Genomic DNA, 14,930 nt, shown 5'->3' with positions numbered 1-14,930 from the left:
CTAATTTAATTTAACTATTTTATACTTACTATAATTCACATATTTTTCCTTATATTATTATATATTGCATTCTACTACTGCTGCAAAAATAACAAATTTCACGCCAAATAGTGAGATGTTAAACCTGATTCTGATTTTGATTCAAAGATGCTGAAGATGACCTTTGGCCTCCCCATTCTTGCTGCCATGTCCTTTCCACTGGTGCCTCATGCTTTAATCTCTGTTAGCCACAGAAGAGCCTGTTCCATTCTGTACTATCCCGTGGCTCTCTTCAGCTGGGATTTCTGCCAGGGTTGAAATGTCCATGCATTTAAGACGAGAGGGGGTATATTCAAAGGAGACGTGCAGGGCAAGTATTTTACAGAGTTGTGGGTGCTTGGAATGTACTGTGGAAGCAAATGCGATAGAGGCATTTAAGAGGTTATTGAATAAGTACGTGAATGTGCAGGAAACAGGTGTATAGACATAGTGTAGGTGGAAGGAATTGGTGTGATTTGCATTAACTGTTTAAGCAGAGACGGGTGACAGTGATGCTGAAGGAAACATTAACACGGAAGTGCAGAACGGACCCGGGATGAAGGGCGCAGTTGTCTGGCGGAGCGTTAAGCGGACGGACCCGCTGCCCCACTTCCAGGCGCCATGTTCTCGGGGCTGCAGGAGCTTGGGATCGCGAGCGGCGACGATCTGAAGGAAACTCTGACCAACTGCACAGAGCCGCTGCGGGCGATCGACCAGTTCCAGGTCCGGGAAGGGGGGACATCGAACGGCTCCAGGTCCATTGCGGCGGTGGGGCGGGCGGGAGGGACCATCGACTCGCTTTCGGTAGCATGACCTGCACACCTCCCGCCCCCCTCCACCCGGCTCTCCACCTCCCCCTCAGTTCTGGCACGCCACCACCTGCCCGCCCAGTTTTGGCACACCGCCTTCCCATCCCTCCCCCAATTCATAATTGGTGCAGCCAGTTAGTTTTAGAAGTCGCGCGTTAGTTGAATGGAGATCTGTTTTTGGAGACCTGCGTGCAGTCAACCTGTTTCAATTGATTGTAGCAAAATACACCTGTATCTGGAAGGTCTAACTGCTGGCGAGTCAGTATCCTGGCAAAAACTACATCATGAAGGCAAAAGAACCCTCAAAGCCACTCCATGAAAAAGTTACGAAAAGCTCATGTCAGGAGATGGATACCAGAAAATTTCCAAGTCACTGAATATCCTTTGGAGTACAGTTAAGTCAATCATCAAGAAGTGGAAAGAATATGGCACATCTGTAAATCTGTCTCAAGCAGGCCGTCCTGTCAAACTGAGTGACCGTGCATGAAGTGAACTGGTGAGGGAGGCCACCAAGAGACCTATGACAACTTTGGAGGAGTTACAAGCTTCAGTGGCTGAGATGGGAGAGACTGCACATACAACAACTGTTGCCTGGGTGCTTCACTAGTCACAGTTTTATGGGAGAGTGGCAAGGAGAAAGCCACTGTTGAAAAAAACTCAGCTGAAATCTCAGCTAGAGTTTGCCATAAAGCATATAGGAGACTCTGAAGTCAGCTGGAAGAAGATTCTATGGCCCGATGAAACTAAAATTGACCTTTTTGGCCATCCGGCTAAACGTAACACCAAATACCACACATCATCAAAAACACACCTTGTCTACTGAGAAGCATGCTGTTGGCTGCATCATGCTGTGGAGATATTTTACTGCAGCAGTCCCTGGAAGGCTTGTGAAGTTAAAGGTAAAATTGATGCAGCAAAATACAGGGAAATCCTGTTGGAAACCCTGATGCAGTCAAGAAAACTATAACTTGGGAGAAGATTTGTTTTCCAGCAAAACAATGACACAAAGCATAATACCCAAGCTACACAGGAATGACTTAAAAACAACGAAGTTAGTGGAGTGGCCAAGTCAGAATCCAGACCTCAATTCTATTGAGAATTTGTGGCTACACTTGAAAAGGGCTGAAGGGCTGTTCTCTGACGATCCCCATGCAATCTGACAGATTGAGCAGTTTTGTAAAGAAGTATGGGGAAAAATTGCAATGTCGAGATGTGCAAAGCTGATTGAGACCTGTCCACAAAGACTCAAGGCTGTAATTGCTCTGTGTGTGTGTGTGTGGTGTTCATGGGTTTAATGTCCATTCAGAAATTGGATAGCCGAGGGGAAAAAGCTATTCATGAATTGTTTAATGTATGTCTTCAGTCTTCTGTACCTCCTTCCTGATGGTAGCAATGAGAAGAAGGTCCATTTCCGACACCTCCCTCCCTTTTCTCGATCTCTCTGTGTCTATCTGTGGTGACAATTTAACAAATGGCATCTTTTATAAACCCATTGATTCTCACAGCTACCTCAGCCATATCTCTTTCCACCTGTCACTTGTAAAAATGTCATCCCCTTCTCTCAATTCCTATATTTCCACTGCATCTGCTCTCAGGATGAGGCTTTTCATTTTCAGAATTAATGAGATGTCCTCCTTCCAAGAAAAAGGCTTTCTTTCCTTCACCATCAACGCTGCTGTCATCAACGTCTCTTCCATTTCACGCATGTCTACCCTCACCCCATCCACCTACCACCCCACCAGGGATAGGGTTCCTCTTGTGCTCAGCTACCACCCCATAAGCCTTTGCGTCCAGCATATAATTCTCTATATAACTACTGCCATCTCCAGCAGGATCCCACTGCCAAACACATTGTGGCACCCCTTCCCCCGCTTTGCACAGGGATTGCTCCCTATGTGACTTCTTGTCCATTCATCCCTTGCCACTGATCTCCCTTCTGGTGCTTATCCTTGCAAACAGAACAAGTGCCATACCTGCCCCTACACCTCCTCCCTCTCTACCATTCAGGGCCCCAAATAGTCCTTCTAAGTGAGGTGACATTTGACCTGTGAGTCTGCTGGGGTCATCTATTTCTATCCAGTGCTCCCAGTGTGGTCTCATGCATATTGGTGAGACCGGACGTAGATTGGGAGACCACTTCACTGGGTGCTGCAGGAATACTCCTAGTTGTAGTTTTATTTTCACTTTCAAAGCATGCATAAAAGGTGTTGAGTTCCTCTAGGAGTGAAGTATCACAGCCATTCATGATGTGGGTTTTGCTTTGTAGGAAGTAATGGCCGGCAAACCCAGCCAGAGTTGACGTGTATCTGATTCCACCTCCAACCTCATTCGGAATTGTTCGTTTGCTCTTGAGATAGCCCTCCGTAAATTGTATCTGGTCTTGTATAGTCCTGGGTCACTGGACTTGAATACCACAGATCTAGCCCTCAGCAGTCTATGAACCACCTGGTTCATCCACGGCTTTTGATTTGGGTATGTACAGTATGTTCTCGTAGGCACACACTCAACCACACAGGTTTGATGAAGTCAGTGACAACTGTGGTGTATTCATTCAAGACTCCCAAGATGAATTGCTAAATACAGTCCAGTCTACCAACTCAAAGCAGTTCTGTAAACACTCCTGTGCCTCCCTTGTCTGTACCTTCTTGATCCTTACTACTGGTGCTGCAGTCTTCAGTCTTTGCCTATGCTCATGGAGTGGAAGTACAGTCAGATGATCAGACTTTCCAAGGTGTGGGCATGGGATGGCATTGTAAGCACTCCTGATAGTAGGAGTTGTCCAATGTGTTCGTCCCTCTGGTTTCAGAAATGATATGTTGGTGATTATTATTATTTGGAGACATTTTCAAGCCAGCCTGGTTAAAATCTCTCAAAATGATGGGGAAGGCATCAGGGTGCGCTGCTTCATGCCTGTGGATTACAGTGCTCAGTTCATCTAAAGCCTGTTTAACAGGGGCCTGAGGTGCGATGTACACCGCTACCAAGATGATTGCTGAAAACTCCTGTGGCAAATAAAATGGACGGAACTTGATTGCAAGATGTGCCAGGTCGGGTAAGCAGGACTGGGAGAGCACCACCGATTTGTACACCATAAGGAGTTGATCATGAAGCATACACCAGCTCTTCTGCCTTTGAAAGACTCAGCAGACTTACCCTGGTGGTGAATTGTTAAGCCATCGAGCTGTATCACTGCATCTGGAGTGGTGGGGTCATCCAAGGCTCCGTGAAACAAAAAAACACCAGGTCCTAATGTTCCTCTGGTATAGCAATCTTACTCATGGATCATCAATTTTATTTACCGGAGACTCTGCACTTGCCAGCTGGAAAGTCAATATTCATAGCTGAAAGTCTCACATCCTTAAACTTTTAAACCAGAGTGACATCCTGTCTTCCGGTGAGTAAAAGGGGAACCAGAGTCCATTCAATTTCTATCAACTATGAGTAGCGATAAATTTTTAGAATTGCCTTAAAGTGATGTTACCAACTATAGTTCATGGATGTAGTTGTGTTTTACAGCTGTCTAAAGTGGGAATATTTTATTTCCATTGGAGCTGCTCGCACGAGTTGCCTTCTTGATGGGACCCCACAAGTCTCAATCCTCTGTACCAAGAAGGGGAAAAATTAATCTGGTTGTCTTTAGCAAAAGCACATAAATATATAAGCCCTGCTAAATTTTGGATGGTATAGGTATTAACATTTTCTTCATGTGCTGAATATGTCAACATCTATCAACCAATGAGATTCAGATTCATTTATCACTAATGCATCAAAATCATCCAGTGAATTGTATCATTTGCATAAACAACCTCAGAATGTTTTGAGGGTCTGTCTGCAAGAGTCACCACATGTCTCAGCACCAACATAGCATGCTCACAATGCTCAGCAGAACAACACAACACAATAAGCAACACAAAAATAACACTATAAGCTCCTTTCCTCCTTCCTTCCCTCCCACCCACCTACATAGTCATCCAAACTACTGGACAGGTCTCTGGGTCTCCAGCAGAGTCCATAAGACCATAAGATATAGGAGCAGAAGTAGGCCATTCGGCCCATTGAGTCTGCTCAGCCATTCAATCATGGGCTGATCCAATTCTTCTAGTCATCCCCACTCCCCTGCCTTCTCCCCATACCCTTTGGTGCCCTGGCTAATCAAAAACCTATCTATCTCTGCCTAAATGCACCCAATGACTTGGCCTCCACAGCCGCTCATGGCAACAAATTCCACAGACTTACCACCCACTGACTAAAGTAATTTCTCTGCATCTCTGTTCTAAGTGGACATTCGTCAATCCTGCAGTCATGCCCTCTTGTCTTAGACTCCCCTACCATGGGAAATAATTTTGCTATCTCTAATTTGTTCAGGACTTTTGACACTTGGAATGTTTCTATGAGATCTCCCCCTCATTCTCCTGAACTCCAGGGAATATAGTCCAAGAGCTGCCAGTCGTTCCTCATATGGTAACCCTTTCATTCCTGGAATCATTCTCATGAATCTTCTCTGAACCCTCTCCAATGTCAGTATATCCTTTCTAAAATAAGGAGCAAAACTCCACACAATACTCCGTGTGTTCTTATGAGTGCTTTATAGAGCCTCAACATCACATCCCAGCTCTTAAATTCTATGCCTCTAGAAATGAATGCAAACATTGTATTCGCCACCGACTCAACCTGGAGGTTAACCTTTAGGGTATCTTGCACAAGGACTCCCAAGTCCCTTGCATCTCTGCATTTTGAATTCTCTCCCTATCTAAATAACTATCTGCCCGTTTATTTCTTCCACTAAAGTGCGTGACCATACGCTTTCGAACATTGCATTTCATTTGCCACTGCCCATTCCCCTAAACTCTTAAATCTCCCTGCAGCTCTGTTTCCTCAGCACTACCCGCTCCTCCGTCTATTTTCATAGCATCAGCTAATTTATCCACAAAGCCATTAATATTGTAGTCCAAATCATTGACGTACGTCATAAAAAGTAGAAGTCCGAACTCTGACCCCTGTAGAACTCCACTGATTCCGGCAGCCAACCAGAATAGGATCCCTTTGTTCCCACTCTGTTTTCTGGCGATCAACCAATGCTCCACCCGTGCTAGTAAATTCCCCGTAATTCCATGGGCTCTTATCTTGCTAAGCAGCCTCATGTGTGTCACCTTGTCAAAGGCCTTCTGAAAACCCAAGTATAGCACATCCACTGCATCTCCTTTGTCTACCCTGCTTGTAATTTCCTCAAAAAATTGTGGACAATGGGTCTCAACTTACTCAGTGGACTTCATTCATAGACTTCAATCATTAGGTTTCCACTTCAGGTCCTGCGATTGAGCTTTGGGCTTCAATCTTCTGCATCAACCCCAGGACTAGCCGATGACAGGACCCCAAACTCCAGGCCTTGGACTCTGGACTCACTAATTCGTATCCCTAGGAGGTCGACGGCTGTCATGCTCCCTGCTTGCTCTGCCATCTGATTTCAGGACCCACCGACCTAGGGATCACCACTGATCACCAGCAGTTGTTTTCTCTGATCCTTGTCCACAGTACTTGCCAGCCCAATATCTACAGATGTCCTTCCTCCCATCCCACATCGCTGGCCTTCAAATGGAGAACACAAAGTGCAGGTCTCCATTCTCTTAACTCCCCCACATGCCTGTCCCTTAACCATGATCTTATTCCCCTCTGTGTTCCCAAAACCATCCCTATGAACTTAAAAAATAACTAAGACTGAGGCATGACCTCGATAGATACACCAGCTTGACAATGGGATAGCTGACCCTTCCCCCTTGAAATGTTCTCGTATATTTCAAAGGGCTATTCGTTTTTGAATATTACTATGATCTCTTTTTTAAATATTCAGGTTGAAAATGGAATCTTATTGCCATCTCTGCAGTCAGCTTTGCCTTTCTTGGACCTGCATAGCATTCCCAGGCTGGAATTCCATCAGTCTGTATTTGATGAGCTACGAGAAAAGCTGCTGGATAAAATTGCCACCATTGCATCGGAAGGAAAAGATGGCGACAGGTAGAGTTACAGTAGTCATTTGATACTTCCCATTGTTCTCTGCAAATTTTGCAGTTAATATCCATCATCTAAAATGGATCACAAAGTATAATGGTCACAGGAAGTTAATAATTTCAGTATATTAAGCAGAAGTTATGCATATTCAGAAGATATTACTGACAAGGCCAGAATTTATTGTCAGTCTCAGGCAATGGTGATCTGCCGGTTAAACCTCTGCAAGGTGATAAAGCAACTACCGTGGCATTGTGAAGTAGGGAGTTCCAGTGATCCAACTTTATTCAGACTCAGATTAATTTAATGTCATTTTTATAGCAGGAAGCTATGATGCTCAGGGGCAGGAATGGTTACTTCAATTGCCAGGCTTTAGATATTTCAGAAAGGACAGGGAGGGAGGCAGAAGAGGTGTGGGCTTGGCACTGTTGATCAGAGATAGTGTCACGGCCGTAGAAAAGGAAGAAGACATGGAAGGATTATCTACGGAGTCTCTGCGTGTGGAAGTTAGGAACAGGAAGGGGTCAATAACTCTTCTGAGTGTTTTTTATAGATCACCCAATGGTAACAGGGACATCGAGGAACAGATAGGGAGACCAAATCTGGAAAGTTGTAATAATAAAAGGATTGTTGTGGTGGGAGATTTTAATTTCCCAAATATCAATTGGCATGTCCCTAGAGTGAGGGGTTTAGATGTGGTGAATTTTGTTAGGTGTGTTTAAGGTTTCTTGACACAAGATAAGCCTACAAGAGGAGAGGCTGCACTTGATCTGGTATTGGGAAATGAACCTGGTCAGGTGTCAGATCTCTCATTGGGAGAGCATTTTGGAGATAGTGATCACAACTCTATCTCCTTTACCATAGCGCTGGAGAGGGATAGGAACAGACAAGTTAGGAAAGCGTTTAACTGGAATAAGGGGCAATATGAGGCTATCAGGTAAGAACTTGGAAGCATAAATTGGAAACGGATGTTCTCAGGGAAATGTATGGAAGAAATGTGGCAAATGTTCAGGGGATATTTGCGTGGAGTTCTGCATAGGTACATTCCAGTGAGACAGGGAAAGAATGGTAGGGTACAGGAAACGTTGTGTACAAAGGCTGTTGTAAATCTAGTCAAGGATTAAGGAAAACCCCAAGCCATTCTACAAGTATGTTAAGAGCAAGAGGATAAGACATGAGAGAAAAGGACCAATCAAGTGTGACAGTGGAAAAGTGTATGAAACTGGAGGAGATGGCAGAGGTACTTAATGAGTACTTTGCTTCAGTATTCACTATGGAAGAGGATCTTGGTGATCGTAGGGATGACTTACAGTGGACTGAAAAGCTTGAGCATATAGGTATTAAGAAAGAGGATGTGCAGGAGCTTTTGGAAACCACCAAGTCACTGTGACTGGACAAGATGTACCCCAGGCTACCTGTGGGAGGTGAGGGAGGAGATTGCTGAGCCTCTGGCGATGTTCTGTGCATCATCAATGGGGATGGAAGAGGTTCCAGAGGATTGGAAGCTTGTGGATGTTGTTCCATTATTCAAGAAAGAGAGTAGATAGCCCAGAAAATTATAGACTAGTGAGTCTTACTTGAGTGGTGGGAGAAGATCATGAGAGGCAAGATTTATGAACATTTGGAAAGGCATAATATGATTAGGAATAGTCAGCATGGCTTTATGAAAGGCAGGTCATGCTTTGCGGACCTGATTGAATTTTTTGAAGATGTGACTAAACAGATTGATGATAGCAGAGCAGTAGATGTAGTGTATATGGATTTCAGCAAGGCATTTGACAAGGTACCCCATGCAAGGCTTATTGAGCAAGTAAGGAGGCATGGGGTCCAAGGGGTAATTGCTTTGTGGATCCAGAACTGGCTTGGCCCTAGAAAGCAAAGAGTGGTTGTCGATGGGTCATATTCTGCATGGAGGTCGGTGACCAGTGGTGTTCCTCGGGGATCTGTTCTGGGCCGCCTACTCTTTGTGATTTTTATAAATGAGCTGGATGAAGAAGTGGAGGGGTGGGTTAGTAAATTTGCTGATGACACAAAAGTTGGAAGTGTTGTAAATAGTGTGGAGGGCTGTCAGAGGTTACAGCAGGACATTGATAGGATGCAAAACTGGGCTGAGAAGTGGCAGATGAAGTTCAACCCAGATAAGTGTGAGGTGGTTCATTTTGGTAGATCAAATATGATGACAGAATGTAGTGTTAATGGAAAGACTCTTGTCATTGTGGAAGATCAGAGGGATCTTGGGGTCCTAGTCCATAGGACACTCAAGGCTGCTGTGCAGATTGACTCTGTGGTTGAGAAAGCATACGGTGCATTGGCCTTCATCAATCGTGGGATTGAGTTTAGGAGTTGAGAGGTAATGTTGCAGCTACATAGAACCCTGGTCAGTCCCCACATGGAGTACTGTGCTCAATTCTGGTCGCCTCACTATAGGAAGGATGTGTAAACCATAGAAAGGGTGCAGAGGAGATTTACAAGGATGTTGCCTGGATTGGGGGGCATGCCTTATGAGAATAAGTTGAGTGAACTCGGCCTTTTTTCCTTGGAGCAACGGAGGATGAGAGGTGACCTGATAGAGGTGTATAAGGTAATGAGAGGCATTGATCGTGTGGATCGTCAGAGGCTTTTTCCCAGGGTGGAAATGGCTAGCACGAGAGGGCACAGTTTTAATGTGCTTAGAAGTAGGTACAGAGGAGATATCAGAGGTAATTTTTTTACGCAGAGAGTGGTGAGTGCATGGAATGGACTGCCGGTGACAGTGTTGAAGGTGTATATTATAGGGCCTTTTAAGAGACTCCTGGACAGGTATATGGAGCTTAGAAAAGTAGACCTTGCTATGGGTAACTCTAGGTAATTTCTCAGGTAAGAACATGTTCGGCACAGCTTTTTGGGCCGAAGTGCCTGTATTGTGCTGTAAGTTTTCTATGTTTCTAAATTCTTTGCTCGTGTAAAGAACAATGAGGTTTTGTTACGTTAGATGGTGTGCGTAGCTTGAGATGAACCTTTAGATGATAGCTTGTGTCTGGTGCTTTTGCCCTAGTTGATGAATGTATGTAAACTTATAGAAGGTATTGGATAAGGGTTAATGAATTGGATTGGATTTGGCAGATGATATTTGTTGCCACCAAGATGCCTCAGCATCGGAGGAAATGAATGTTTTGGGTGGCAGTTATCCAGGTGCTTTGTTTTAGATGTTGAGATCCCTGAACTACTTTGATGATGTGCCGAGTCTGGTCATTGGAACTGCACAGGAGACACTCAGAGGGAGTGTCGGTGGCTGGCTTAGGAGCACCATGAGTGGCTCTGTTATACAGCACAGCAACAAACCGTTCAGCCCACTTCACGTTGACCATTGGGAATCCATCTAAATGAACCTTCTAGCACTTCCAGGCTCATACTTTTCAGTGCTCATCTGGACAACCCTAATGCGTGGTGTCAGCAACGTTCTTCAACCACTCTGGCTGAGCATTCCGGGTAATCAGCATTCTCTGAGTAAAAATGGTCCCCCACAATTCTATAAATCTCTTACATTGTACTTTAAATCTATGTCCTTCAGTTTTGTTCACCTTTCATAATGGCAAAAATATTCCTGCAGTCTACCTTACTTACATCCCTTATAATTTCATATATTTCATCGTAATTCCTCTGCTCCTGGGAACTCAGAATGATCCTTTTGAGTATGGAAGTTGGAATGTTACAATCGTGCAAGGTGTTGGTAAGACATCATTTGGAATGTTATGTTCAGTTTTGGTCACATTGCTCCGATGAGCAAAATGCCATTCAGCTGGTAAGAGGGTGAAGGAGATTTTCAAGGATTTTGCCAAAACACAAGAGACATTTATGGAGAGTCATGTGCAGGTCAGGATACCATTCACTGCAATGTAGGATAATGAGGAGGATTATAGAGGTGTATAAAATCAAGAGAGGTATATGCATATCGGGTTGGATAATCAAACGAGTGGGATAGGTTTAGGGCAAGGGGAAATATTTAATAAGAAGGACCTGATGAGTAATATTTTCTCCCAGAGGGTGCTCTGTATATAGAATGAGCTGCAGAAGAAGTGATCGTGGCTGGTGCACTTGTTCATGTGCCTTGTGTGTTACATGCTTGGGCGGTCATGGCTCTCCACATTGAACGATCCCTCACAGCGTCAGTGATATCTTGCACATTTAGATTTGTTACTTCTTTCACAGTGTCCATATATTTTCTTCTTTGCGCCGCCTTCCGTGTTTCTCAAGCATACGGCTTTGTAATGTAAGGCATTCTATTTCTCCTTTTCTGATGACATGGCCCAGGAAATTAAGTTTCCTCTCATTTAATGTTCTCATTAAAGATCTTTTTGTTTGGGCACGTTGGAGTACTGTCTCATTAGTTACCCTGTCTCAATGTGATATTTTCAGCATTCTTCTAAGAAACCACATTTCTGTTGTTTCTAAGTTTCTTTGGGGTTCTGGTGTTACTGTACGTGTTTCAGAAGCATACAGCAAGATTGACCAGATGTAACATTTTAGTAGCCTAAGCCTTGTTATAGAAATGTGTCTGTTGGTAAAAATGGGTTTCATTTTTTGAAAGCTGGTCTTGGCAATGGCAATTCTTTTTTTTATTTCTACTTCTAGCATCTTGTGATATAAAGCTACTAAGGTACTTAAAGCTGGTCTTTTGTTCAATCTTTTGGTTACCGACGTACAGTTGGCAGTTGGGAGTATCTTGCTGTTTTGATATTACCATACCTTTGTTTTTTTTACAGTTGATAGACCAAAATCTGCACTTGTTTGTACTACTTTGTCTAGAGGATCTGTAGGTCTTCTGCAGTACTTGCTATTAGGGTGGTATCGTCTGCTTATCTTATTGTTGATTTTAACACCTCCAATTTTTATCCCATCTAGGTCTTCTATTTCTCTAAGAATCATTTCTCTATAGATATTAAATAATTCCGGTGAGACAACGCATCTCTGTCTAACTCCTCTTTGAATTTTAGTCCAACTGCTTATATTATCATCAATTTTTACCCACACTGTTTGATTCCAATATAAATTTTGAAGCAGTTGTTGGTCCCTTCTGTCAATGTTTAGTTTAGCAAGAATTTAAAATAATTTTTCATGATGCACTTTGTCGAATGCTTTAGTAAAATAAAAAGACATCATTTTGATATTCAGTTGCTCTTTCTGAAAGCATTGGTAGTGTGAAAATTGAGTTCCTAGTTCTTATATCCACAATAAACCCATATTGGAGTTTAGAAGTTTTTGGCCTTAATTTGTTTCTAATTCGACTCATAACAATTCTCAATAAAATCTTTATAATGTGACTCATAAGACTCATTGTTCTATGATTTTCACAGTCAATAGTTCCAGAAGTTTTTGGCAGAGTTATAAATACTGATTTCAAGAGATCGTCAGGCAATAGACTAGACTCATATATGCCATTAAACAGTTCAGAAAGAATATCTGCCCAGATCTTCTAGGGCTTGTATCATTTCCACTGAAATTTCATCAGGTCCAGTGACTTTACCATGTTTCATGCTTTTCATTGCTTTAGTTACTTCTTCTTTGGTAATAGGTGGGCCAGAATTAGGGTGCATAATATCTGGGGGGGTTCCCCTCTATTATCTTCAAAAAGCTGCTCTGTATACTGAATCCCCCTCTCACATACTTTCTCTGGATCTGTTAGTCTGGATCCGTCTGCTGATCATGTGCATCCCTTAGAGGAGGTTTTCTTAATTCCAGTAATTTCCTTAATTTTCTTGTGCATTTCTTTGCTGTTGTTAATTTGATTCAGCCATTCTTCCTTTGCAATATTGCACAATTATCTGGTCTGTCTGTTTAGCTCTCTATATTGCACTTTATTATTCTTCACTAACCTTCTTTGTTCCATCAGATCTAGAATTTCTTGGGTTATCCACCCCTTGTTGGTGTGTTGAATTTCTTGTACTGGGATTATCTTCTCTGCTGATTGCTGTATAGCATATTTAAATCTGTCCCAAATAGGTGTTGTTTCATTTTTGTTGAGGTATTCTTCTCCCGTCAATCATGGCAGGTACACTAACAACGCTTAAAGGGCACTCTGTGGATCGGAAAGCTTCAGAGAGATATGGGTCAAATGGGACTAGCATAGATGGGAATCTTGAATGGCATGGACCAGTTGAACTGAAGGGCGTTTTTCCATGCTGTATGACTCTCCAGTCCTCAAACTCAAAACAGTCCAACCCAAGAAACATCCTGGTGATTTTTTTTCTGCACCCTCTCCAGTACTATTACATCCTTCAAGGAGGCTGGTGGCCAGAAGAACAAATAGTACTCCAGATGAGATCTGAGTAATGTTTTATAAAGTTGGCTCATAACCTCCTTACTCAGTGCCCCAACTAATGGAGGCCAAGGTCCTTCTGTTCCTCAGTACTTCATAGGACTTCATGGTGTATGACCTAGCCTCATTGATACTTTCAAAATGCATCACCTCACATTTATCTAAATTCTGAATGTCCGGTATTTATTGTGGGCATGAGTTCTAATGGAGAAAAATGTAAAAAAAAAATTTTTTTGAGGTAGGCCTTCAGTGTTTTTTAAAATTGGCTAAAAGTAAAGACTTCACGCCCTACTTAAATAATTACTTGAAAATGTGTACATCAAGTTTGTGTGAAATAATAGTATTGAAAGAAGAACTGTAATCAATAACAAATTTCTAATAATTTTGTCCTCAGGTACAGCAAGCTGGAAGATCTGCTGGGGAAATGCTTTCCATTGGTTAAAGTGCCTTCGATACAACCTGTTGTAATGTGTGTGATGAAACATTTGCCTAAGGTCAGGAGCGTTGTTTTGAAAAAAGTGATAAATTGTTATTGGACTCAGATTTAAGAGTCTTTAGAGTCATAGTCATTCCGCAGCAAAGAGGTTCTGCCATCCACCATTTCTCAGCTGACTATCAGGTACTTATCAATATTAACCCATTTACCCACTCTTGGTCTGCAGCTTCTCTTGATTCTCTATTGAGAACTCAGATGTTCATCTGGAACCTTTTTAAATGTGAGTGTACCTGCTTCTGCCACCCCCCCCACACTGTACATTTCAGATTCAGCAACTCTCTCAGTAGAAAAAGTTCTTTCTCAGATACCCCCCCCCCAAACTTCCTAGCCCTTTCCTTAAACCAGTGCCCTTCAGTTGTAGATCCCTCTGATATACAAAAATTTTTATATTATCTACCCTGTCTTAAGTCCCTCACCATTTCATAAACCTTTATCAGGTCTTTCCTCAGCTTCCTTTGCCTAAGCCATCTCGTATGTCCTCTTAATTGAAATTCTCCAGCCCAGGCATTGTCCTAGTGAATCTCCCATCCACCCTCAGCAGTGCAATCATGTTTTTTCCACAGTGTGAAGACCAGAACTGTAAACAGTACACCAGATATGGCCATACCAGTGCTTTGTAATCGTAACCTCCCTGCTCTTATATTTTAAACTAGTTTATGAGGGCTGCTTTCACTACTTCATTAATAACAGGTATGTTTGGGTATTTGATCCTCCACAATATTCCGCATGGGAATTTAAACTGGGCGTGGCAGTTTTTTTTTAACGAGGTCGAGGTGTGAGCTCGACATCAACCCAGTACGGATGGAGAGCACGCTCGGTAGCGGTCTGTCACTGGATCGAACTTGGGAACCTCCGTTCTCGAGCCCGGCGCTGATCTCACTGTGTTGGCATTGGTCAACCATATGATTGAGTTCAAGAGCCATGAGGTAATGTTACAGTTATATAAGACCTTCGACAGACCCCTCTTGGAGAACTGTGTTCATTTCTGGCCACCTCACTACAGGAAGTGTGTATGTGTGTGTGCGCGTGAACCCCTAACTCCTGGTAGAGGAGTCGGGGCACCGTCATGACAAGCTTTTTGCACCAATCTTCTTGGTGATTGCTCATTATACAGCGTCTCTTGGGCATCTGAAACCTGGTGGAGCCCATCCCTCTCCAGGATTTTTTGGAGCCAGCTGGATTCGAACTCAGGAGCCTTCGCTCTGAAGTCTGGTGCCACCAGCTGGCCAGACAGGAAGGATATGGATATGATAGAAAGAGTGCAGAGGAAATTTACAAGGATGTTGCCTGGATTGAAGAGCATAGGTTG

At 43.2% G+C, this 14,930-nt stretch overlaps 1 protein-coding gene across 2 annotated transcripts in view; it reads left to right on the top strand.

Annotated features, from left to right (window-relative positions):
• The first annotated feature begins 594 nt into the window (after positions 1–594).
• The window catches only part of nelfb (negative elongation factor complex member B), a 93,913-nt gene continuing 79,577 nt past the window's right edge, over positions 595–14,930 (top strand). For both annotated transcript variants that reach the window (XM_073052441.1, XM_073052440.1), the window contains exons 1-3: positions 595–741; positions 6,676–6,839; positions 13,520–13,619. In XM_073052441.1, the coding sequence (XP_072908542.1) occupies positions 640–741; positions 6,676–6,839; positions 13,520–13,619 (366 nt within the window). In that variant the 5' untranslated portion in view covers positions 595–639. The remainder of the gene's footprint in view (positions 742–6,675; positions 6,840–13,519; positions 13,620–14,930) is intronic.

This window comes from Hemitrygon akajei, chromosome 7 (assembly GCF_048418815.1).
Source record: "Hemitrygon akajei chromosome 7, sHemAka1.3, whole genome shotgun sequence".
NCBI classification, from domain to species: Eukaryota; Metazoa; Chordata; class Chondrichthyes; order Myliobatiformes; family Dasyatidae; genus Hemitrygon; species Hemitrygon akajei.
Note: the sequence above shows the minus strand (reverse complement) of the source record. Positions and strands in the feature narration are given on the sequence as shown.